At 45.6% G+C, this 25,383-nt stretch overlaps 1 protein-coding gene across 1 annotated transcript in view; it reads left to right on the forward strand.

The window, feature by feature from the left end:
* The first annotated feature begins 16,783 nt into the window (after positions 1–16,783).
* LOC139310091 (uncharacterized) overlaps positions 16,784–25,383 on the forward strand; it is a 126,966-nt gene continuing 118,366 nt past the window's right edge. Inside the window, exons 1-2 of the mRNA XM_070934245.1 lie at positions 16,784–16,838; positions 24,054–24,287. Coding sequence (XP_070790346.1) covers positions 16,799–16,838; positions 24,054–24,287 — 274 coding nt within the window. The 5' untranslated portion in view covers positions 16,784–16,798. The remainder of the gene's footprint in view (positions 16,839–24,053; positions 24,288–25,383) is intronic.

The raw sequence follows: 25,383 nt of genomic DNA on the forward strand, positions 1-25,383 counted from the left end.
CACCCCTGATCTATACAGTCCCAAATGATATGGACCCAGGACAAGGGTCTGCAACCTTAAACACTCAAAGAGCCATTTGGACCCGTTTCCCACAGAAAATAAAACACCAGGAGCCACAAAACCCTTCCCATGCCTATTTCTTGAGCGGCCACAAAACTAGCATATGTAGTTGAATTAAACATTCTGTTTTCTTCTGAAACTTTTCTTTTCTTGGATTTATCTATGGTTGGCCTACTGGGGGTTGAAAAGCTCAGTAAATTGCGTGCCGGTGGGTGTCACACATTGGCAGTTGTGACGCATAATTTGAGTGACAGCGAGCCACAGCAGAGGGGTGAAAGAGCCACATGTGGCTCCAGAGCCGCAGGTTGCTGACCCCTGACATGCATGTGATCATCTCTTACAAGTTGTCCCTGGTCAGCTTATTTGACCTGCTTATGAAGAGACATTCCCAAGGGATGAAGAAAGAGTAGCGTGGAACCATTGTTTTCTATTATTTTCCTGACTCTCTGAAATAGGTTCCCCTCTGAGATCCAGTTAGCCTTTATTTTAGTCATTTTCTGAAAAAGCTGTTAAACATAGCTTGTGAAATAAAATAAAAAAAGCGGCGACAATGAAATAGCAAACTAATACCTGTTCTTTGCCTGCCATCTGTTTGGCCATCTTAATTTTACATTGTTTTCAGCGGGTACTGTGATATGATTTTATGGTTTTATTATTGCGCCTAGAGATTGCAATGGAAAGCAGTGGAAAGTTACTTTCCATCATAATTGCACAATTCTACTACACGGTCAATGGAAAATCATATATATTGTTTCTAGGGCTTTCAAAACTGTCGATGAGAGAAGATTTGTGTAATACAAGAAGAGATTAACAAATAAAATGGTGAAGAACTTGGAAAAACACTATGAAGTGTTTATGTACCTGATACATTCCATAAGCTCTTTTGGACGTTGTTGAATTCAATTCTTATCAGGCAAAGTCAACTCCAGCAGTGGTGGAAAATCCTGTGAATTGTAATCTACAATTAATCTACAAATAGCAATAGGGTTTTAGGGATAATAGAATAAAGAGAAAATGCAAAAAACAAAACAACCACACCCCAACAAACCATGAAACCCAAAGAAGAATTGAACAGATAAGATCAAAAGTAATTTGTAATTAATCTGTGTATGTCTTTCGTCTGTTACTTCATTCTGCTGTCCAAATATTTATTTCATTTCAGAGATTACAGTATATCAAGAGCTAAATTCTCCTGGAAATATTTCTTTACCCTTAATTTACATTGGAAATGAATTGTCTTGCCTCATCTCTTAAGCTCTGGAGCTCTCTTTTTATCAATTCACCTGCTAATAAATCTACTACCGGTAGTATTTACAGTAGGTACCAATTTTAAAAATTTTCTTTTCCTAATCTTCTCAGGCAACCAGAGGCAAAAGGAAGACCTTTAATAATTAAATAGGGGAACAGCCGAGCAGGAGATTTCAGTAGATGTCACTACAGCATCTGGAATTCTTTGGTATTTTTCTTTTTGGGCCATACCTATTTCTCTGGAAACTTAAATCAGTATCTGAGGGCCTCTTCACAGCAGCCTGTAAATAAAATTGGATGGAAGAAGGTTAACAAATTGACAATGCACCTTTCTGTTGAAAGAACTGAAGGCCATTTTATTTTCTCCTTGAAATCTCAGTTAGATGAAGAATGCAGGGGAAGTTCTTTGTGAAGGCCTCTGAGGACAAGGCCCAGAAAGGTGTCAAGGAGAAGAAATCTCCAAGGAGGAAATAGTGTTGCAAGATATCGGACATTAATACAATTGAGCGAGTCCAGAGGTATTTCACGAGAAGAGTACTCCACTCCTCTGCTCGCAACAAAATACCTTATGCTACCAGGCTTGAAATTTTAGGCTTGGACAACCTAGAACTACGCCGCCTTCGGTCTGACCTAAGCTCAGTACATAAAATTATCTGCTACAATGTCCTACCTGTCAATGACAACTTCAGCTTCAACCGCAACAATACACCAGCACACAATAGATACAAACTCAAAGTAAACCACTCCAAACTCGATTGCAGAAAGTACAACTTCAGCAACAGAGTAGTCAATGCCTGGAATGCACTACCTGACTCTGTTGTTACATCCTCAACCCCCCATAACTTAACCTTAGACCAGTGATGGCTAACCTTTTTGCCGTCGCGTGCCAAAAGTGGGGGGAGCGTGGGGGGTTTGCGTGCGTGCATGCCCACATCTATAATTCAATATGCCCCGCCTCCCCGTGCATGCCTGTGCTCCCCCCGCCGCTTTTGGCACATGATGGCACGGTGGGCCTGGTAGGCCCGTTTTTCATCCTCCCCAGGCTCCAGAGGCTTTCTTGGAGGCTGGGGAGGGCGAAAACAGCCTTCCCCATCCCCCAGAGGCCTTCTAGAGGCCAGAAACGGCCTGTTTCCTGACTTCCAGTGGGCCCGGAACAGCCAAATATCAGGTGGCCAGCGCGCACGTGTGCTGGAGCTGAGCTAGGGCAACGCTCGCGTGCCCACAAATATGTCTCCACATGCCACCTGTGGCACGCGTGCATAGGTTCGCCATCACGGCCTTAGACTGTCTACTGTTGACCTCACCCCATTCCTAAGAGGTCTGTAAGGGGCATGCATAAGCACACCAACGTGCCCACCGTCCCTGTCCTAATGTCCCCATTTATTCATACCCATTTCCTGTGTTCATAATCATGTTTATACTTATCCTTGTTATCTCATACATGTTTGACAAACTAAATAAATAAATAAAATAAATAAAAGAATGTGGGATGAGACAGGTGGTAGCCCATGTACATTAAGAGGAGTCTAGGAAGCTGTTGGTCTGTCTCAGAGAAGATAAGGAAGTGGTAATGTAGAATCGGTACATTGCTTAACACCTTATCTGAATCTGTCTTCTTTCAAAAGAGGAAGAGGACTAACTGAAAAAGAGGAGAGGGGAATGCGGTGCAGAATTGAGAAAGGTCCTTGAAAGGTCCCCCAAGCTTACCTCGGGGGATCTAAATAAAACTTCCCTAAAGATGGAGATAACCACCACATAATGCGATAATGCCAAAATGACAACACACGCCAAGTAATGTTGTTACATATCAAGTTGGGTTGCTGGGTGTTCTGATTGGTGGATTCAGAGGGTGGCGTCTGGTTGGTTGTTCACTGACAGCGGGTTACATATAAAGAGCTGTCAAGCGCGGGATGTTGATTCGGTTGTAAATTGAGTTCTGAAATAAAGCTGTTACAGTTATAGCATTCCTGCCGATCCTGTCAGTGTGTAAATTAGAATGAAATAGTGGCGACGAAGGTGGGATTACGAGCGGACCCCTGGGAGACGAGTTAAGGGGTTTTCCGTGGCGTTGGAATCCCTCACACATCGGAAGAGTCGGGCGAGCAGGAGAACGGGAGGAGAAAAATGGCGGCGGCGCAGAGTTTTGCTCCTTTCAATTCGGCGAAGGAGTCCTGGGAGGCGTTTGTAGCCCGGTTTGATTGCTATTTAATCGCCAATGATTACCGTGAGTTGTCCAGCGAACGCAAACGGGCGTACTTCCTGAGTTTCTGCGGGCCGGAGATGTTTGAGACGGCGATGACTCTCATGGCGCCGCAGTCTGTGCATGCAGGGACTTGGGAGGAGTTTATGTCAAAGTTAAAAAATCATTATGCCCCCGCGCCATCCCGAATCGCTCGCCGTCAGCATTTCTATCATCGGGACCAAGCTGACGGCGAGTCAATTAGCCAATATGTAGCAGCACTACGGAAAGCAGCCAGACATTGTCAATTTGTGAATCTGGACGATTATCTTTTAGACAGACTGGTAAGCAGCGTGAGGGATGAAAATCTCAAGAGGCGCCTGATTGCAAAGCCTGAGCTGTCATTTCAGGAAGCTCTTGATGAGGCGTGTGCCGCGGAATTAGCCAATCTGTCATTGGCTGATTTGCCACGAGGACAGTTCCCGAGTAAAAATATTACAGAGCAGGTGCATACTAATGAGATGGAGTTCAGTGATGACGATTACCATGGACTGGATAATGATGTGGATCGGATTAAAGACGGCCAGCGCCCCATGAGGCAGGCTAGGCAAGCGCAAGGGGAATGCCTGAGTTGCGGGGGAAGTCATCAAAGAGCAGTTTGCCGATTTAAAGACGCGGCGTGCCATAGGTGTGGGCGCCGGGGACACATCGCACGAGTTTGCCGGGCGCAAAACCTGGCAGAGAAGACTACCCCCCCCACGGGGAATAGGCGGGGCCCTGCACGGAGAGGGGCAGGATCACTGGGACGCTCAGGTTGGGCCCGTGAACCAGGTGGCGTTAATGGGGTGTATCCGGGTTCTCAAGGAACTACCCAACCGAAAATCTACTTGTCACTCACCATTGAGGGCCGCCCCTGCCGTATGGAAGTAGACACGGGGTCGGCTAATTCGATTGTGTCATGGAGCACGGTCAAACGGCTTGTACCCCGTATATCCAAGCGTCGCCTGGATCCCTGCCACCTACAATTACGGGACTATCAGGGAAATGACATTGCTATTGTGGGTTGCGGACAGTTCCGGGTTCAATTTAAGGAATTTTGTGGACGTCTGCCTTTGATCGTAGTGGCAGCACCATTACCTAGTTTATTGGGCTTAAACTGGTTCCAGGCATTGGGACTCGAAATTCAGGGGGTGAATACGATACGGCCGTCCGAACTAGACTCGCTGGTCAAGGAATTCCCAGAGGTGTTTGATGGTAAACTGGGATGCTACAAGGGCTCCCCTGTCTCGTTTAGTTTGGATCCACAGATTCCCCCCCGCCGGCTGAAACCTCGCCGGGTTCCTTTTGCGCTACAGGAGAGGGTTGATGCGGAACTGGATAAATTGATTGCGCAAGGGATTTTGGAGCCAGTTGAATTTGCCAAGTGGGAAACGCCGATTGTGACACCAATTAAGGCGGATGGCTCGGTCCGCATATGCGCTGACTACCGGGCCACGTTGAACAAGGCTCTTCTTGGTCACGCCTATCCTGTACCTGTGGTGCAGCATTTGCTGCACTCCCTGGGCCAGGGGTCGGTCTTTGCAAAACTTGACCTGGCCCAGGCCTACCAACAATTACGGGTGGACGACCAGACGGCGGAAGCACAGACTATTGTGACCCACAGGGGGGCGTTTCGGTGTCGCCGCCTGCAGTTTGGGGTTAGTGTAGCCCCGGGAATTTTCCAAAGCATGATGGAACGGATGCTGCAAGGAATTCCCGGGGTCATACCCTACTTTGATGACGTCCTTGTCGCGGCCACGTCCACATCACAGTTAATGAGTAGGATGCGACAAGTCCTCCGTAAGCTTAGTGACGCAGGCCTCAAAGTTAATAGGAATAAATGTCAGGTTGCGGTGCGACAAGTAGAATTCCTGGGGTTCCTGGTTGATGGGTCGGGGATCCACCCGACGCCCGCCAAAACATCAGCTATTATAAATGCTCCGCCCCCACGTTGTAAGGCTGATCTCCAATCCTTCCTGGGTCTACTTAATTTTTATGCGGTTTTTATTCCACATAAAGCCACTATAGCTGAGCCGTTGCACCGACTCTTGGATAGGGCTGCGTGTTGGCAGTGGGGGGCCAAAGAGGCTGCAGCTTTCCGTGCTGTGAAGAATCTCCTGGTCTCTAACGCAGTCCTCACACAATTCTCGCCTCACCTCCCATTGACCCTAGCCTGTGACGCTTCCCAGTTCGGGGTGGGGGCAGTTTTAAGCCATAAACTGCCATCGGGCCGGGAGCTGCCCATTGCCTACTTTTCGAAAACCTTGGCCCCAGCGGAGCGGCAATACTCGCAGCTGGATAAAGAGGCGCTTGCTTTGGTGGTCGGGGTCAAGCGATTCCACCATTACCTGTACGGCCGGCCATTTACCTTGTATACAGATCACAAGCCTCTCTTAGGCATTCTGGCCGGCGACAGGCAGGCGCCACTAATCTTGTCTCCCCGCATGACTCGATACTCTGTCTTCCTGGCGGCGTATTCGTATAACTTAGTTCACCGCCCCGGCAAGGACCTCGCCCACGCTGATGCGTTGAGTCGCTGTCCCGTTCCTGACCTTCTCGTGGACCCTGTTCCTGTTTCCTCGATTCTCCTGTTGGATGACTCTCCCCTGATAATCACCGCGTCTGACGTCGCCCATTTTTCAGCAAAGGACAGTGTTCTGTCGCAAGTGCTCGATTGGATGGCCAGGGGTTGGCCTCAGGGACCCTTTGCCCCAGAGTTTCGGCCCTACGCTACAAGACGTCATGAACTCTCTTCTCAAGCGGGTTGTCTCTTGTGGGGGCATAGGGTGGTTATTCCCCCACCCCTTAGACACTCTTTGTTGAAGCAATTACATCGGGGTCACCCGGGGGTGGTGCGTATGAAGGCCTTAGGCCGTTGTTATATGTGGTGGCCGGGGTTAGATCAGGCCATCACTGAGTGGGTCGCAACCTGCTCCCAGTGCCAGGCGTGCATGCCCATGCCACCCAAGGACCAGCCTGGGGAGTGGGAGACCCCGGGCTCACCCTGGTCCCGTTTGCATATTGATCTCGCTGGCCCGCTACAAGGACAATCATTCCTGGTGGTAGCTGACGCATTCTCCAAGTGGGTGGAGGTAGTTCCCCTACGTTCAACGACGTCAGAGGCTGTCATTAAGGCTTTACGCTCAATGTTTGTTACACATGGGTTGCCAGATTTGGTTGTTTCGGATAATGGGCCCCAATTCACGGCTGCCGAGTTCGAGGGATTCCTAGCTCACCGAGGAATACGGCACTGTTTGATTTCGCCGTTCCATCCATCTAGTAACGGATGTGCAGAGAGGGCGGTGCGGTCCGCTAAGGAGGCACTGAAAAAGATAGGCCACGGGACTTGGGGTGAAAGGGTGGAGGAGTTTCTATTAGCTCAGCACACCACGCCCTGCCAGTTAACTAATAGAAGCCCCGCCGAGCTTCTTATGGGTCGGAAGCTCCGCACCAAATTAGATAGGCTTCACCCCTCATACGGGCACTCCAAACCATTGGATTCCCTGAGAAGTTACCGTCAGTTCCAAATAGGGGAATTGATATACGCCAGGAATTATGGAGGGATGCCGTTGTGGTTAGCGGGGACCGTAGTGGGGATAGCGGGGCCATGCTCCTACTACGTGGAGGTAGAGCAAGGGAGAATTTGGAAGCGTCACAAGGAACAATTACGGGCGAGGAGGCAGCTGCCAGACTATAGGAGTAAGGGGGGCGAGCTAAGCGACATGGAAAGCTCCTCTGCAGCTGAGGTTAAAAAGAAGCATCAGGCGACCAGGGGATCATCCCAAGAGAGGGTGGAGACAGAGGGTTTCTTTTCGCCGGACAGGGCTGACCAACCAGGGGAAGTAGGGTGTGAGAATAGGACGCAACAGGAGGATACTTTGTCACAAGGGGAACAACCTAAGTCAGCAACTGAACAGGCGGAGGGGGTGGAGCCAAGGAGATTGGGAAGGGTTCGAAGGCGTCCGACATACTTGAGTGAATATGACTGTGTGGGTTAAGAGTATATGTCAAGTTTGGTGGGAAGGAGTGTTACATATCAAGTTGGGTTGCTGGGTGTTCTGATTGGTGGATTCAGAGGGTGGCGTCTGGTTGGTTGTTCACTGACAGCGGGTTACATATAAAGAGCTGTCAAGCGCGGGATGTTGATTCGGTTGTAAATTGAGTTCTGAAATAAAGCTGTTACAGTTATAGCATTCCTGCCGATCCTGTCAGTGTGTAAATTAGAATGAAATAAATGTCATCATACAAATGCCGGGATCATGTATTTGTGCTCCTGTATTTGCTCATTTGATGCAAGTACAGGTTAGTCCCCGACTTATGACCACAATTGTTGAGCCCAAAATTTCTTTTGCTAAAGCAAGATGGTTGTTAAATGAGTTTTGCCCCATTTTGTGACCTTCCTTGCCCCACTTATTAAGTGCATCCCTGCAGTTGTTAGTAACATGGAACACTGCGACCGTCATAAATGTGAGCCAGTTGCCAAGCATCTGAATTTTGATCAGATGTCCATGGGGATGCTGCAAACAGTCGTAAGTGTGAAAAATGGTCGTCAGTTTTTTCAGTGCCGTTGTAACTTCGGACGGTCACTAAATGAACTGCTGTAAGTCGAGGATTACCTGTTAAGTAACTTACAACAGTTATATGATGATGTCCCCACATGTTGCCATTTGTCCCCCTTTCTTCCCTGTAGACATCTATAAGCTGTCAAGCTTCTGAATGAATCTCATCAAAATGTTCTTCAGGAATTAATTCCACAGTTGGTTTGCTTTTTCTATTAGCGTGTTTTTTCCTGTGGCGAGTTGTGCCGTGGCAAGTTGGCTATGGCAAGTTGGCCATGGCGATTTGTGGAGCATAGTATCCTTCCTCCTCTTTGTGACTGCCAGCTGCCACCTCAAACTGTACATCACGTAGTGACTGGCTGTAAGCTGAGAGCACATAGCAGTCCAGTATCTGATTTTTTTAATATAACATAATAATATAAAATATAATATAATCTTAATATATGTAGCTAGTCCATATGCCTTAGGGCTTAGGCTAAATAAATAAATAAATATAAAAACAACGTCCTTATTAGGTCCTTGTTTGAAGTGTTTTGTGCAGTATCTGTTAATTGATTGTAGCTGCCAAACAGTTTATCTTTTGCCAAGCTTGTCAATTACATATGTACTTTGCTGTTTTTACCTTTCGGTCATAATAAACATGACGGACAACAATAACAATAAAACCATGTCTTGAACATCATGTGTATTATGACCATCTGATGGAAAAACCTATTTATCTTGCCCTTCTTTTCAAGGCTAAATCTAAGTGGTTCCCTCAGGGGTGGGCTTCAAAAATTTTAGCAAGGGGTTCTCTGCCCGGTTGCTGGGTGAGCGTGGCCATGGTATGCGTGGCCTAGTCGGCCTCCTGTACCATGGCTGCGGGGGCGGGGGGGGGGCTTTTTGCCCTCCCCAGGCTCTGGAGGCTTTCCTTGAGCCTCTGGGAAGAGGAAAACGGCCTCTCCAGGCTCTGGAAACCCTCTGGAGGCTGGAAACGAGCCTATTTCTGGCCTTCCTGAACTTCCGGTAGGCCTGTTTTTCGCCCTCCCCAAGCCTCTATACGCGCCCTGAACTTATCTGCATCCAAAATGGGCTGCATGGGGACTCCTAGGAGGGGAGGGGTGGGCAGGGCCAATCAGGAGTGAGTTTTGGGGTTTCTCCGAACTGCACAGAATCTTAGCTAGAGGTTCTCCCGAACCCCTGCGAACCCCCAGCAGCCCACTCCTGGGTTCCCTCAAACAGAAGAAAGGAAGGACCTTCAGTCTGGTTTGTCTGGGCCCTTCTTAAAATATGTTGCTGGACTCTTTACATTTTTGCCTTTTACAATGATTACAGTAGTGTTTGTTAACCTTGATGGCTTTAAGATGTGTGGACTGGAACTCCCAGCATTCCCCAGCCAGCCATGGCTAGGACTGAAAGCATTCTAACTCAGGGCAATTTTTCATGTCTTTTCCCATCTGACCTCTAGAGGGCGCAAAGTCTTCACCCCAATTTTCATCCTCTCAGTAAAGGTAGTCCTTAACTTACGACCACAACTGAGCCCAAAATTTTTGTTGCCAAGGGAGAAATTTATTAACTGAGTTTTGCCCCATTTTACGACTTTTCTTAACACATTTGTTAAATGAGTCTCTGCAGTTGTAACACCATCGTTAAGTGAATCTGGTTTCCCATTGAATCTGCTTGTCAGGTCGCAAAGGGTGACCATATGACACTGGGACACTGCAACCATCATAAATATGAGTCAATTGACAAGCATCTGAATTTTATTCATGTGACCATGGGGATGCTGCAATGGTCATAAGTGTGAAAAATGGTTATAAGTCACTTATTTCAATGCTGTTGTAACACTCACATGTCAAATAATGTCACCATATAAATGCCGGGATCATGTATTTGTGCCCCTGTATTTGTGTATCTGATGCAAATACAGGTAAGTCTTCGACGTATGACCACAACTGAGCCCAAAATTTCTGTTGCTAAGCGAGACGGTTGTTAAATGAGTTTTGCCCCATTTTATGACCTTCCTTGCCACAGCTATTAAGTGCATCACTGCAGTTGTGTTAGTAACATGGAAGTTGTTAGTAACATGGAACACTGCAATCGTCATAAATATGAGCCAGTTGCCAAGTATCCGAATTTTGATCAGCTGACCATGGGGATGTTGCAAACAGGGTCTAAGGGTGAAAAATGGTCATCAGTCACTTTTTTCAGTGCTGTTTTTTTTTTTTTTTTAATTTTGATTTATATGCCACCCTTCTCCGGAGACTCAGGGTGGCTTACAGTGCGTTAAGCAATAGCCTTCATCCTTTTGTATTTTTATACAAAGTCAGCTTATTGCCCCCACAACTGGGTGCTCAATTTACCTACCTTAGAAAGGATGGAAGGCTGAGTCAACCTTGAGCCTGGCGAGATTCGAACCTGCAGTAATTGCAGGCAGCTGGTCTTAATAACAGGGTGCTTTAGACCATTGTACTACCAAGGCTCTCTATTGTAACTTCAAAAAGTGACTAAGTGAACTGTTGTAAGTTGAGGACTTTTTGTTGTTAGTTGCGAAGTTGTGTCCGACCCATCGCGACCCCATGGACAGCGTTCCTCCAGGCCTTCCTGTCCTCTACCATCCCCCGGAGTCCATTTAAGCTCACGCCGACTGCTTCAGTGACTCCATCCAGCTACCTCATTCTCTGTCGTCTCTTTCTTCTTTTGCCCTCAATCTTTCCCAGCATTAGGTTCTTCTCCAGTGAGTTCTTCCTTCTCATTAGGTGGCCAAAGTATTTTCATTTTCAGGATCTGGCCTTCTAAGTTTAGGACTATCTGTACCCTATTAGAGAATTCTCGACTTTTGCTTCTGGTCAGAACTGGAAGTATTCTAACTTGAGACAATTTCCCACCTGCCTTCTCCTATCTGGCCTCTGGAGAGCGCAAAGGCTTCACCCCAATTTTTCTCCTCTCATAAAGCCCAGTTTATACAGGCAGGTTGCCTTCCACCCTTGTCCCATCAGCTGGCCTGAAATGCCCTGAAACTTGCTATCACATTTTCTGTACAATTACCAGCCTTGCAAAGTAGTCCAGACAAGAAACACACCCAGGAGTTACCAGTTTTATCCCTATTGTAAAGTTACATGAGCAGAATCTTTGCAAATCTGAAAATAACCCCTCCCTGCCCTCATTTTTACTATCCCCAAAACTAAGGAGGGTCTTTCAACCAACCTTCCTTCTTTGGACTCGAATTTTATTCATCATAATCTTGTCTAGGCTGCAGGTCTTCCTCCTATCTACAAGGTCATTCCCACAGACCATTACATCAATTCACCCACTGCTCCTTTAGTTGGCTTCTTTACACAGAATGGGAACTGGGATACCTGTGTGGGGATGAAAATGTCCGAACAGCGATCTAGATCACAGGTGTCAAACTCGCCGTGTCACGTTGCCGTCATGTGACGTTTCACATTTTTCACATTCACGGAGCTTGTGGTGGGTGTGGCCTGCGCATGACGCATCCGGCCCGCAGGACACCAGTTTGACACGCCTGAATTAGATTCTACTCTTTGCTTAGCCACAGAAACCTAACCACAGTTTGCTTAGTCAGAGACTCTAGAAACTGGAGTAAGGAGAAGCACAACGAAAATGACTGGGGAATGGAGGCTAAAACATATGAAGAACGGTGTCTGGAATGTCTATTTTAATGAAGGACTACGGGTGACATGATAGCAGTGTTCCGGTATCTCAGGGGCTGCCACAAAGAAGAGGGAGTCAAGTTATTCTCCAAAGCACCTGAAGGAAGAACAAGAAGCAACGGATGGAAACTAATCGAGGATAGAAGCAACTTAGAACGGAGGAGAAATTTCCTGAAAGAACAATTAATCAGTGGAACAACTTGCCTCCAGAAGATGTGAATGCTCCAACACTGGAAGTTTTCAAGAAGAGATTGGACACCCATTTCTCTGAAATGGTATAGGGCTGTGATGGTGAACCTATGGCATAGGTGGCACGCAGAGCCCTCTATGCGGGCACATGAGCCGTCGCCTAGCTCAGCTCCACCACACATGCGCGCGTGCCTCCTGCTGGCCAGCTGATTTTCAGGTCTCTGGCGTGAGGGCGGGGCGCATGTGGGAGACGTGCGCATGCGTGGGGGAGGGAGGGGGTCTCACGCGCATGTGGGGGGTGGGGTGGGAGAGGACAGGGGAAGTGGTTCCCCCCATGCCAAAACAGGCCACAGGGAGGTTTGGCGCCCCCACTTTATGGCCCATATTTGGTCCCAAGAGGCTTCAGGGAGGCCTGCCAGGCCCGTTTTTGGTCCCAGGTGGTTTCAGAGAGGCCTGCCAGGCCCAAAATGGGCCACGGGGGTCACGCACGCATGCATGAGGGAGCACAGGGGAGCGCGGGAGAGTTGCACGCATACATGGGGGAGTGTAGGGGTGAAGAGCATGCACGGAAGGCCATATTTGGCCTGCTTAATTCTGCTTGAGTTAATTATAAAAATAATAAAGGCCGGATATACCTGGGGACAGAAAAATAGAAGAGAAAGAACTGGAGAAAGTCTCGATATATAAAGACCTGCAAATAGAAGTATAATGACTGTGGCAAAAGAAAGCAAAGCTAGTACCATTAGTGATAGGCGCCTTGGATGCAATTCCAAAACATCGGGCACACCCCATGAACACCATCAGCGCTGACAAAATTCCCATCAGCCAATTGCAAAAGGCAGCGTTACTTGCAACAGCTTCCATCCTTGATATCACATTTAATACCATCTCAAACCTCAACATCTGTCTATCCCAGGACTCGATAGGTGGATAAAAATGCCAAATCCAGTCTGAACATCTGGCTGTGTGACCAACCATAAACAGCAGGAGAGTCAGGATGAAGTCCACTCTGAATCACAGCGGATCAGTTCCTTCCTCTCTGCCCCAAAGCCATGGGTGTGTTGCACAACAAAGGTACTGAACCAGGAGTGGAGAGGCCAAATTTCACTCCCTCTTCTGCCACTTAAGTTCTCTGGGTGACTTTGGGCCAGTCCCTGCCTTTCAGCCCCAAACCCAAGATAGGTTAGTGGCTAGGATATTGGTCTAGGGGCAGAGACCCACATTCAAATCCACTCCGTAGCCACAGAAGCTTCTGGAAGACTTTGAACCAGTCCCTCTCATTTGTAACTCATTTCTCCTCACAGGATTAACAGAATAAAGGTAATCCTCGATTTACGACCATAATTGAACCCAACATTTTTGTTCCTAAATGAGACATTGGTTAAGTGAGTTTTGCCTCATTTTAGGCCATTTCATGCCACATTTGTTAAGGGAATCCCTGCAATTGTTAAGTTAGTAACACGGTTGTTAAGTGAACCCATTGATTTTGCTCGTTAGAAGGTCGCAAAAGGGGATCACATGCCCTCGGGACACTGCATCCCATCATAAATGTGAGTCAGCCACCAAGCTTCTGAATTTTGACCACGTGACCATGGAGATGCTGCAGCGGTCGTAAGCGTGAAAAACGGTCACTTTTTTCACTGTAACTTTGAACGGTCACTAAATGAACTGTTGTATGTTGAGGACTACCTGTAACAGAGTTGGAAAGGCCAATCCTCTGCTCAAGCAGGAGACCCTAGACCAGTGATGGCTAACCTTTTTGCCGTCACGTACCAAAAGTGGGGGGAGCACAGGGAGGTCACCCACGTGCGTGCCCACACCCATAATTCAATGCACCCTGTGCATGCGCGCACGCCCCCCCGCTTTTAACACGCAATGGCATGGTGGGCCTGGTAGGCCCGTTTTTCACCCTCCCCAGGCACCAGAGGCTTTCTAGGAGCCTGGGGAGAGCGAAAACAGTCTCCCCCTCTCCCCTCCAGAGGCTGGACACAGCCCATTTCCCAACTTCCAGTGGGACTGGAAGGCCCAAAAATCAGCTGGCCAGTGCACTCATGCGCGCTGGAGCTGAGCTACGGCAATGCTCGTGTGCCCACTGATATGGGTCCGTGTGCTACCTGTGGCACCTGTGCCATAGATTCGCCATCACGGCCCTAGACCATTCCGGACAAATTACTGTCTAATCTTTTCTTTCAAAAGAAAATAAAAATTGAAAGGAAGAATATCAATCCTAAGTAATATAAGAGGCATCAATCCTAGAATCAGTCTAATAATAACTCTGCTCCGAGTTATTTTGTTTTTGTGAATTTAGAGCTGGGGGAAGAGGGCAAAGTCAAAAAGGCTAATTTCTCCCAGTTATTACCCTCCCCATTTGGGATGAGATTTCTTTTAATGAAATAAACAAGTATAAAGGGAGACCTTTGTCCACTGCCTCTCCCTCTTATGTTTAATCATTAAAATGCAGCCAAATTAGCAGAGCAGCCACAGACAGCCTTTCAACCGGATGCCCAATGGATGCAAATCCAAGAAGTGTAGTGTTACAGTTCCCATAATCTTCAACCCTTGTGGCCATAAGGTGTTTCATGCTCTCTTGGTTTTGTCCTCAGATACCCCGGAGCTGTAATAACAACAGAATAAAGTTTCCCGCAACTTCCAAAGGCAAGCTGTTCCATTGGCTGATTGTTCTGTCAGAAAATCTCTACTTATTTCCAGGTTGAATCTCTCCTTAATCAGTTTATAGTCACCACACTATAAAAAAGATGTTGAGACTTCAGAAAGAGTGCAGAGAAGAGCAACCAGGATGATTAGGGGACTGGAGGTTAAAATATACAATTAACGGTTACAGGAACTGGGCATGGCTAGTCTAGTGAAGAGAAGGACCAGGGGAGACATGATAGCAGTCTTCCAATATTTGAGGGGCTGCCACAGAGAGGAGGGGGTCAACCTATTTTCCAAAGCACCTGAAGGCCAGACAAGGAATAATGGATGAAAACTGAACAAGGAGAGTGTCAGCGTTCCAGAAAGCCCCACTCCAATTAAACTATCGGAGCCATATTAGCACCAGAAGCTTCCACACTGCCAGGGTGATTCAACTTAGAAATGAGGAGGAACTTTCTGACAGAGAGAACAACCAACCTATGGAACAGAAGTTGCCTTTGGAAGTTCTGGGAGCTTCATCACTTGAAGCTTTCAAGAAAAGATTAGACTGCCATTTGTCAGAAATGGTGTAGGGTCTCCTGATTGAGCGGGGTGTAGGGTGTGGGTGAGGGGTTGGATTAGATTACCTATAACCGTGATGGCGAACCTATGGCACACGTGCCACAGGTGGCACACGGAGCCATATTTGTGGGCACGTGAGCGTTGCCCTAACTGAGCTTCAGCGGGCATGCGTGCGCTAGCAAGCTGATTTTCGGGTCTTCCGGTCCCACTGGAAGTTGGGCCGTTTCCAGCCTCCGGGGGGCCTCTGGGTGGGCGGAGGATGTCGTTTTCCCCCCTCCCCAGGCTCCTAGAAAGGCTCTGGAGCCTGGGGAGGGGGAAAAACAGGCCTACCGGGCCCACCGGTAACCTTTTTGCCATCGTGTGCCGAAAGTGGGAGCGCAGGGGTCCATGCGCACATGTGCGGGGTGCGGGGTATGGGGGCATTAAATTATGGGTGTGGGCACGGGCATGCGTGACCCCCCCCGCCTCCTCTCGCTTTTGGCACCTGACAGCAAAAAGGTTAGCCATCACTGACCTATAAGGTCCCTTCCAACTCTGTTAATCTGTTAATTTTTCCATCCATTATTCTTTGTCTGGCCTTCGGGTGCCTTGGAAAATAGCTTGACCCCCTCCTCTTTGTGGCAGCCCCTCAAATATTGGAAGATTGCTATCATGTCTCCCCTGGTCCTTCTCTTCACTAGACTAGCCATGCCCAGTTCCTGTAACCGTTATTCATATGTTTTAGCCTCCAGTCCCCTAATCATCTTTGTTGCTCTTCTCTGCACTTTTTCTAGAATCTCAACATCTTTTTTATAGTGTGGTGACCAAAACTGGAGGCAGCATTCGAGGTGTGGTCTTACTAAGGCTTTATAGAGTGGTAATTAGTACCTCACCTGATCTTGATTGTATCCCTCTGTTCATGCAACTCCACCTAACCGGCACGGGGAAAACCCCAGCTATTCACCGAAGTCGGGCGCGATCTTGGTAGCCTTGACTCCGAACTGAAGTCTTGCAAACTAGGGTTTACGGGAAATCAAGGCCGAGGTGAGGGAGGAAGACCGGGCCAAGCGAGAAAGCCCCGCGAACGCCACAGGCCACCAATTTTAACCCACCAAGTTAAAGCAGCTTTTTTCCAAGTGCGAACGACGTCGCGGGAGACGGAACGCGTGTCGCTCGGCTACGTGCGAATGCGCGGGCGCTCGCGTCTGCGATCGAACTGCATTTTTTTTCCCTCCGTGTGTGTGTGTGTGAAATCACTTCGATGTCAGGACTTTACACACACACACACACTTGAGCCACAAGAGTTTCGATCACGATCGGTTACAATAAAAGGAAGGAAAAGCCTCGATTTCCCCAAACCCCGTCCCCCAGCGACTCAGATCCGCTCGAAGCCACAGGAAAGACTCCGATTTAGCTACGTCGAGAAAATTGCCGGAACAGTTTTAACCAAGTTTGCGCAATTCTCCCTTTTCCCACCAATCGATTCTCCCCCCCCCACTCGCCGCCTCCCTCCTCCCTCGCCGCTTAGTTTCTTTCCTCAAACGGGAAAGGCGGACTGAAAGCGGAGTCGGCGGCTTTTTTCCCGTGTGGCTGGCAACGTCTGCGACGGAATTTCTCCGCTCTGCAGCCGCGGGGTGCAAAGCGAACGGCGGTCTGGGCTCGTCGGCGGCGCGACCATGATCCAGGAATTCTGTTTTCTCTCCAGCTTCGTGGCAGGTAGTGGGAAAACGCTGCCACTCGCTGCTGCCTGGGTTGGGGGCGGCGATCCAGCCCCAGGGATGAGTTGGGCGGGGAAGGGGGGGGGGTGTCAAAGCATCTCTCTCATCTCTCTCTCCCTCTCTCTCTGTCTCTCTCTCTCAGATCTCTTTTTCTCAGATCTCTCTCAGTCTCTTTCTCTTAGATCTCTCTCTCATCTCTCTCTCTGATCTCTTTCTCTCTGATCTCGCTCTCTCAGTCTCTTAGATCTCTCTCTGTCTCTCTCAGATCTCTTTTTCTCAGATCTCTCTCTCTCAGTCTCTTTCTCTTAGATCTCTCTCTCATCTCTCTCTCTGATCTCTTTCTCTCTGATTTCGCTCTCTCAGTCTCTTTCTCTTAGATCTCTCTCTCATCTCTCTCTCTGATCTCTTTCTCTCTGATCTCTCTCTCTCTCAGTCTCTTTCTCTTAGATCTCTCTCTCATCTCAGATCTCTGTGTGTGTCTCTTTCTCTCCTCTCTTTCTCTGTCTCTCTCTCTCTCTCTCTCAGATCTCTTTCTCTCTCTCAGATCTCTTTCACTCTCTCTCAGATCTCTTTCTCTTAGATCTCTCTCTCTCAGATCTCTCTTTCTCTCTCTCTGTGTCTCTCTCTCTCAGATCTCTCTCTCTGTGTGTCTCTTTCTTTCTCTCTCTCAGATCTCTCTCTCTCTCAGATCTCTTTCTCTCTCTCAGATCTCTTTCACTCTCTCTCAGATCTCTTTCTCTTAGATCTCTCTCTCATCTTTCTCTCAGATCTCTCTCTCTCAGATCTCTTTCTCTCTCTCTCAGATCTCTTTCTCTTAGATCTCTCTCTCTCTCTCTCTCTCCCTCTCTCCCTGCCTACTTTCCAATAATTCCAACTTGCCATTCGATTGTGTGATGCTGAATTTTCTCTGGCACTCTGGAGGCTAAAACATATAAAGAAACTTGGAATGTTGCATCCAGATTTGGTTGCCACAATGTAAAGCAGATGTTGAGACTCTAGAAAGAGTGCAGAGATGAGCAACAAAGATAATTAAGGGAGCTGCTGGAGGCTATAACATATAAGAATGGTTGCTGGAATTGGGTGTGTCTAGTTTAATGAAAAGAAGGACCAGGGGTGACATGATAGCAGTGTTCCAATATCTCAGAGGTTGCCACAAAGAAGAGGGGGGGAGGGCAACCTATTCTCCAAAGCACCTGAGGAGAGAACAAGAAGCAATGGGTGGAAATCCATTTTTCAAGAGGCAAATGAACTTTCTGGTTTTTCTTTGAAGATGTTTCGCTTCTCAAGGAAGAAACTTCTTCATCTCTGATTGGTTTCCAATGGATGGAAACTAATGAAAGAGAGAAGCAACCTAGAACTAAGGAGAGATTTCCTGACAGTTGATTCAAATAGATATAAGGCTTGGGAATGAGAGTTACGGTGCTGTGGTGGTTGTCCTACTTCCATTTAGTGTTGACAGGTGGAAAAAGGTCCATCCTGAGCCTGTGATTTGTGGTTTGCCTCGGGATTCTATTCAAACTACACAAAACTGCAGGGTGAGGTCATTTGTTGACATGTCTGTTCTCAGTCATCCAGGTCATGGTTGTCCCAAAGGTGCTCTTTCAAGAGGCAATTGGACTTTCTGGTTTTTCTTTGAAGACGTTTCGCTTCTCATCCAAGAAGCTTCTTCAGCTCTGACTGGATGGTGGGGAATGGAAGGATTTATACTCCTTGCAGACAGCTGGTCATTTGCATCCTTTTTCACAGAGGGCCATCTATGTCAAAATTGAACATCCCTCTCTTAACAGAGGGGGAGGGATATGACATCATCTATCTCCAGTCTACAACACAATCCTTTTAGCAGTTCCAAGAAGGCTCCACGCTCATTTGCACCACTCAGGTGACCCTGATGACACAGATAAATCTCCAGGTGACCTTAAGGACTGGCTAAAAGGATGCAAATGATCAGCTGTCTGCAAGGAGTATAAATCCTTCCATATACTCCTATATATACTCCTATACTCACCCCATTCCTAAGAGGTCTGTAAAGGAGGTGTGCATAAGAGCACCAGCTGCCTATCGTCCCTGTCCTGCTGTCCCCATTTATTTATATTCATTTCCTTCGTTCATGTTCATGTTCATATTCATACCTGCTATCTTGTACCTGTTTGACAAACTAACAAATAAATAAATAAATAAATCTGGAGATGAGGCAGAGACATCATGAACAAATGACATTAAAAAAGCTAGGTTTGTGCTGCACTGCCTCAGAATGAGCCTTGGAGCTTGCTTTTTAAATTCTTCTTCTTGTGCCATATCTGTCATCGGACGTTGGCAATCATGTTGGCGATCCTATTTTTATCAACAGCTACACAAAAAAGTGCTGTTGAGTTTTGTCCAAACCAGTGCCTTAGATTTTGAAGCCATGATGATCTTCTTCTGCCTGGACCTCATTTGCCTTCAGTTTTCCCTGGAGGATTAAGTGAAGGATGGCGTATTTTTCCGAGTGTCGCATCACATGCCCAAAATATTCTAACTGTCGCTTTTTTACGGTTTTGATGATTTCCCTTGGCTTTCCCAGGCGGCTTATCACCTCCTCATTTCTGATTTTGTCAACGCTTTTTTAATAGTAACTTTATTAAAAATATATATAATTACAAAAATAAAGAACAAATATAAACTAAAAGCAATCAAAGCACAGAAAGAAAAAATGGAAGATGCAGAAAAAATAGAAGAAAAATAGAAAAAAATCAGAGAGAAAAGAAAAAAATAGGAATATGGTAAAGAAAAAGAGAAGTGACTTTTCATTACAAGTATAAACAGGTAACTTATCACATTCTCTTAAAATACAACAAACGATCGCTTCTTCTCATATTCCAACTCTTTTATCTATAAAGACATCCTTAAAAACCTGGTCATTTCAGTACTCATCAGCAAAACCTGATCAGTACAATGCTGCCTTGCAGTCTCCTTGCAAGGAGCAGCTGTGTGGAAAACATATGGGTGATCTCCAGTCTTTTCCTTATCCAGAGAGGAAATACGAAGAGCCAATCTACTTGCTAGCTCTTCATCCCACTGCAGTCATAGAATTATAGAATCAGGACTGGAAGGGACCTTGGAGGTTATTTAGTATAACCGCCTGCTCAATACCATCCCTGACAAAGGGTCCAGGATTGGTCCAAGTCCAACCTATTCTTGAAAGTCATCAACTCTGCTTTTCCGAGTGCCATCTTCAGTCTCCCATTTGTTCCCTAGAAGTTCTGAGCTTTTTTTTACTTGGCGGAAATTCATTCCCCTCTTGCCAGCAACTGTCTTCCCAAGCTTCGACCTCCCTCCCAAAGTATTGGGAGGACAAAATTTAGCAGATTTTATATTCTGAGACTGCCCTTGGAGAAGTATGAGTATCTTATCAGGTGAGGTGGTACGAGATGGGTCCGTGAGTCCTTACAAAAAGGTACAGTATAGTAGGATGTGAGCTGTAGTTTCAATGGCCCCTTGTCTACTGAGTCACGGTCTCTGCTCATACGGGATTTTCTTACATCAATCTTCCAAGACTGCTGTGGGAGTTAAAAATTAAAATTGATGCATTTGATGCCATATTGTTTCTCATGATAGTTTGATGGGAGTTTAAGAATGCATTATTTTTCAGCATTAGTGAGGCAAATAATTTTGATTTTGGTTGAATTAAAATTAAAATGAGAAGAATAGAATAGAATAGAATAGAATAGAATAGAATAGAATAGAATAGAATAGAATAGAATAGAATAGAATAGAATAGAATAGAACAGTTTAGTTTAGTTTAGTTTAGTTTATTCATACTTATATGCCGCCCTTCTCCCGAAGGACTCGGGGCGGCTCACAACAATAAAACAACAGAACAATAAAAATTAGCACTAAAATAATCCAATTAAAATCCCCAACAGGTTAAAACTAACAACTCCCAGCAGATCAGGAGATTTGTTGGAAAAGCCATGTCTTCAGGTCACCACGGAAAGAGCGGAGGTCCAGTGGGTAATTCGTTCCAGGGAACAGAATAGAATAAAAGTTGGAAGGGATCTTGGAGGTCTTCTACTCCAGCCCCCTCCTCAGGCAGAAAACTCTATACCATTTCAGACAAATTGCTGTCCAGTCTCTTCTTAACAACTTCCAGTGTTGGAGCATTCACAACTTCTGGAGGCAAGTGGTTCCACTGATTAATCGTTCTAACTGTCGGGAAATTTCTCCTTAGTTCTAAGTTGCTTCTCTCCTTGATTTGTTTCCACCCATTGCTTCTTGTCCTGCCCTCAGGTGCTTTGGAGAATAGCTGACTCCCTCTTCTTTGTGGCAGCCTCCACAAAAGAAGGACCCCCCTAGTCCTTCTTTTCATCAAACTAGAGTCAGACCCAAACCTTTCTAGGTTCTAGGACCAGACTTTAAAAACACTGAAAATGTTTTATAGGTGGCACATGTCTCCAACCAGACTAGGAAAAATACAGCCCAAAAATAGTCCGATCTGCTGGAAATGTAAGAAGACACAAGGAACCTTCTATCATTTATGGTGGACATGCCCGGCAGCAAAGAAATTTTGATCTAACATCAGAAAATGGTTGGAACAAATAATAGAAACCCAAATAGATAAAGAACCAGAAACGTTTTTACTAGGAATTTTTAATAAACCATACCCTAAAGATATTAAATATCTCACAATCCACATACTAACAGCTACAAGAATAATATATGCAAAAAATTGGAAGCAAGAAAAAAACGCCAAACGAAACAGATTTAATAGAAAAAATTCTAGAATGTGCTGAAATGGATAGGTTAACCAAAGAAATACAAGAAAGAGAAGAATCAGATTACTATAAAATTTGGAATAAATGGTATAATTGGTTAAAAATTAGAAATAAACAAAAAACCTAGAGGGGAAATATTACCGGTATAGAAAATGTCATTATACTAAGGAGAGGTGAAGAAATATATAACAAGGAGAATGTCACTTTGAAACAATGCTTAAGAAGGAAACATAATTTCTTTTTGTTTATATGTTGTATAAATGTTTGTTGTGTGTATGTCATGTTATGTTTTTTTTAATATTATACTCTAATAAAAATTTATTTTAAAAACACTGCTTTAAGCTGTCTCAGGGGCTGGGAAACAGCAAAAGAGAGAGAGAGAGAGAGAGAGAGAGAGAGAGAGAGAGAGAGAGAGAGAGAGAGACTAGCAGGTGTATTTGTGCAGGGAGGAAGGCAAGTGGGAATGACTGAGCCAGCGCCAGGCCTATGCCACAATTTTGTTGTGAGGATAAAAGTGGAGGAGTGCCAGGATACAAATATAGCATTGCATATCTATCGTGTTGTTATCTCCATTTGCAGAAGTTTTCACTTCCAGAGCAACTTTTGATGTTTCTTTACCCAGGGTTTCATAATTCCACAATTTGTACTTTCGGTCTCGTTTCCCTGATCATCTAGCCATTTCCAATCATTTTTTTTATTGTTTTGTCCACACCCTTTCTAATTCTTGCAGATCTGCCTATTTCGGGGAAGGCAGGAAATCATATGTGAAGCAACCACGATATGTAAGCTAGAAAAATGGAAGGGGAAGACACTTTGCACCATCAGCAAATTAAGACTCAAATCAAATTATTTGTGGTTTGGCGTTTTTAAAAATTTTGAAATCCCAGTTTGGAGGGCAGGGACTGATGAAATCATTTTTCTGCCTGTCATGGAGCAGCAAGGAGTCATAGGAGCTATATGATATCCAAAAGCAAGCAGGTTATTAAAAATATGAAGAACGGTTACCCAAATTGGGTCTGTCTAGTTTACTGAAAAGAAGGACTAGGGCAGTGGTGGGTTTCAACATTTTTTACTACCGGTTCTAAATTGATTGACGACCAGAGACATGCCTGCTTGGTTCTAAGCCGGAAAATTTAAAAAGGGACTTATGGTATTTGGCACTACATATCATTACAGCGGCGAGACTGACATATGCTCAACTCTGGAAAAATCAAAATATCCCAACAGAGGAGGCTATTATAAAAATTTTTTTAGAATGTGCGGAAGCAGCTATGCTAACTAAAAAATTAAAGGATAGAGAGCAAACACAAATAGGTTTAGCTTGGGAAAAATTTTATAAATGGTTAGAAAAGAGGAAACTATAACCCACATTAGATGAGGAATGGTATTTAATGAGAAACCTATATTATATAAGATAAGTGAGGTCGGATAGACCTAACTGATGTATTAAGGTATATAAGCTGTTCTGTCTTCTCTGGAATATAATATAGAGTTATAGTACCGAATATTTGTTTATTAAGGTACTATATGGAAGTATGTTTGTTTATTGTTGTATTGTTCTTTGTGTGTCATTTTATGTTGTGTTGTCTTTTCTTTTTAATCGAAATGTAAATAAAGATTATTTTTTTAAAAAAAAACATTTTTTACTACCGGTTCTGTGGGTCTGGCTTTGTGGGCGTGGCATGGCTTGGTGGGCATAGCTTGGTGGGCGTGGCAGGGGAAGGATACTGTAAAATCTCCATTCCCATCCCAGTCCAGGGGAAGGTTACTGCAAAATCCCCATTTCCTCCCAATCAGCTGGGACTCTGGAGGCAGAGAATAGATGGGGACGGGGCCAGTCAGAATTTTTACTACCAGTTCTCCAAACTACTCAACATTTCCGCTACCGGTTCTCCAGAACTGGTCAGAACCTGCTGAAAACATGATAACACTGTTCCAGTATTTGAGGGGCTGCCACAAAGAAGAGAATTCTCCAAAGTACCTGAAGGCAGGACAAGAAACAACAGATGGAAACTAACCAAGGAGAGGACCAATCTGGAACTAAGGAGAAATGTCCTGACAGAGAGAACAATAAAACCAGTGGAATATCTTGCCTTCAGAAGTTGTAGGTGCTCCATCACTGGAGGCTTTTAAGAAGAGACTGGACAGCCATTAGTCTGAAAGGGTAGACTTTTCTTCTGGGGCAGCGGGTTGGGCTAGAAGACCTCCAAGGTCTCTTCCAACTTTGTTACTCTGTGAAACCTCTGCACCTCTTCCCCCCACAATGTTTGCGTAAGAGTCCATTTATTTAATAAGACTGTAATAAGATCTCTCAGAACAAAAGGCTTGTTTTGGACTCTAAAATTTAGAGACTTCCTTCTTCCTTGCTTCCACACTTCCTCCCTCCCTCCCTTGACAATCTCATAAAAAGGGTTTATATTTCATCACCAAAGCCAACTTCATTTCCTTCCTGTGCTTTTCAGCTATCGCCACCCAAAGTTTGGTCCATGATGAAACACCATCCTGTCCAACAGCATCCATCCAAGGCGGGCACATCTCTCTCTCCGACGGATATCGTCCAGGAAGTATCCTCACCTTTGCCTGCCCAGCTGGCACTTACCCATATCCCACACCCAGCCGGGTCTGCCAGCCGGATGGCAAATGGACTCCAATGCAGCATCCTAGTGGAAAGCCAGCCAAATTAGCACGTTGCAGAGGTATGTGTTAGGCTACTATTTACACTTAACGTTAACCAATTATAACTACAGGTAGTCCTCGATTTACGGTCATCATCGTGCCCAACATTTCTGTCACTAAGCAAAGCAAGACAGTGGTCAACTGAGTTTTGCCCCCATTTTATGACCTTTCTTTTTTTATTTTTATTTGATTTATATGCCGCCCTTCTCCGGAGACTCAGGGCGGCTTACAATGTGTTAAGCAATAGCCTTCATACTTTTGTATATTTATACAAAGTCAGCTTATTGCCCCCACAAACTGGGTCCTCAATTTACCTACATTAGAAAGGATGGAAGGCTGAGTCGACCTTGAGCCTGGGGAGATTCAAACTTGCAGTAATTGCAGGCAGCTGAATGTTAATAACAGGCTATTGGCCAGCTGCGCCACCAGGCCCCTTCTTCCCCCAGTTGTTACGTGAATCACTGCAGTTGTACAGTTAGTGATCCGGTTGTTAAGTGAATCTGGCTTCCCCCTTGACTTTGCTGGTCAGAAGTTTGCAAAAAGAGATCACGTGATCCTGGGACACTGCAACCGTCATAAATACGAGCCAGTTGTCAAGCCTCCGAATTTCGATCATGGGGGTGCTGCAATGGTCATAAGTGTGAAAAACGGCCATAAGTCACTTTTTTCAGTGCCACTGTAGAATAGAATAGAATAGAATAGAATAGAATAGAATAGAATAGAACAGAACAGAACAGAACAGAACAGAACAGAATACTTTATTGTCACTTCAAATGTACACTAATCAGTGTACATTAAAATAAAATTACATTGCATACACTGTGACTTCAAACGGTCACTAAATGAATGGTTGGAAGTTGAGGACTGTCTCTAGAGGCTCTCTGGTTTGTTCAGTGGTTCCCGCTGGATGGTGGAGTATATTTATTTTTGATAAACCCAAATGTTTGATTTATTCATGAATGCTGGTCTGTTTGTATGAATGGTTATCAGCCAAGGTTTCTATAACGTCTTCATTCTGTATTAATTTAAAATCATCACATTTCCTGACACCCGTTGGCATTTTTATTTTTTTTCCCTCTTATCAGTTCTTATTTGTGCTTATGCAATGGTAGGAAT

This window comes from Pituophis catenifer, unplaced genomic scaffold (genome assembly GCF_029215685.1).
Source record: "Pituophis catenifer annectens isolate HBS135680 unplaced genomic scaffold, rPitCat1.0.hap2 SCAF_2, whole genome shotgun sequence".
Lineage (NCBI taxonomy): Eukaryota > Metazoa > Chordata > Lepidosauria > Squamata > Colubridae > Pituophis > Pituophis catenifer.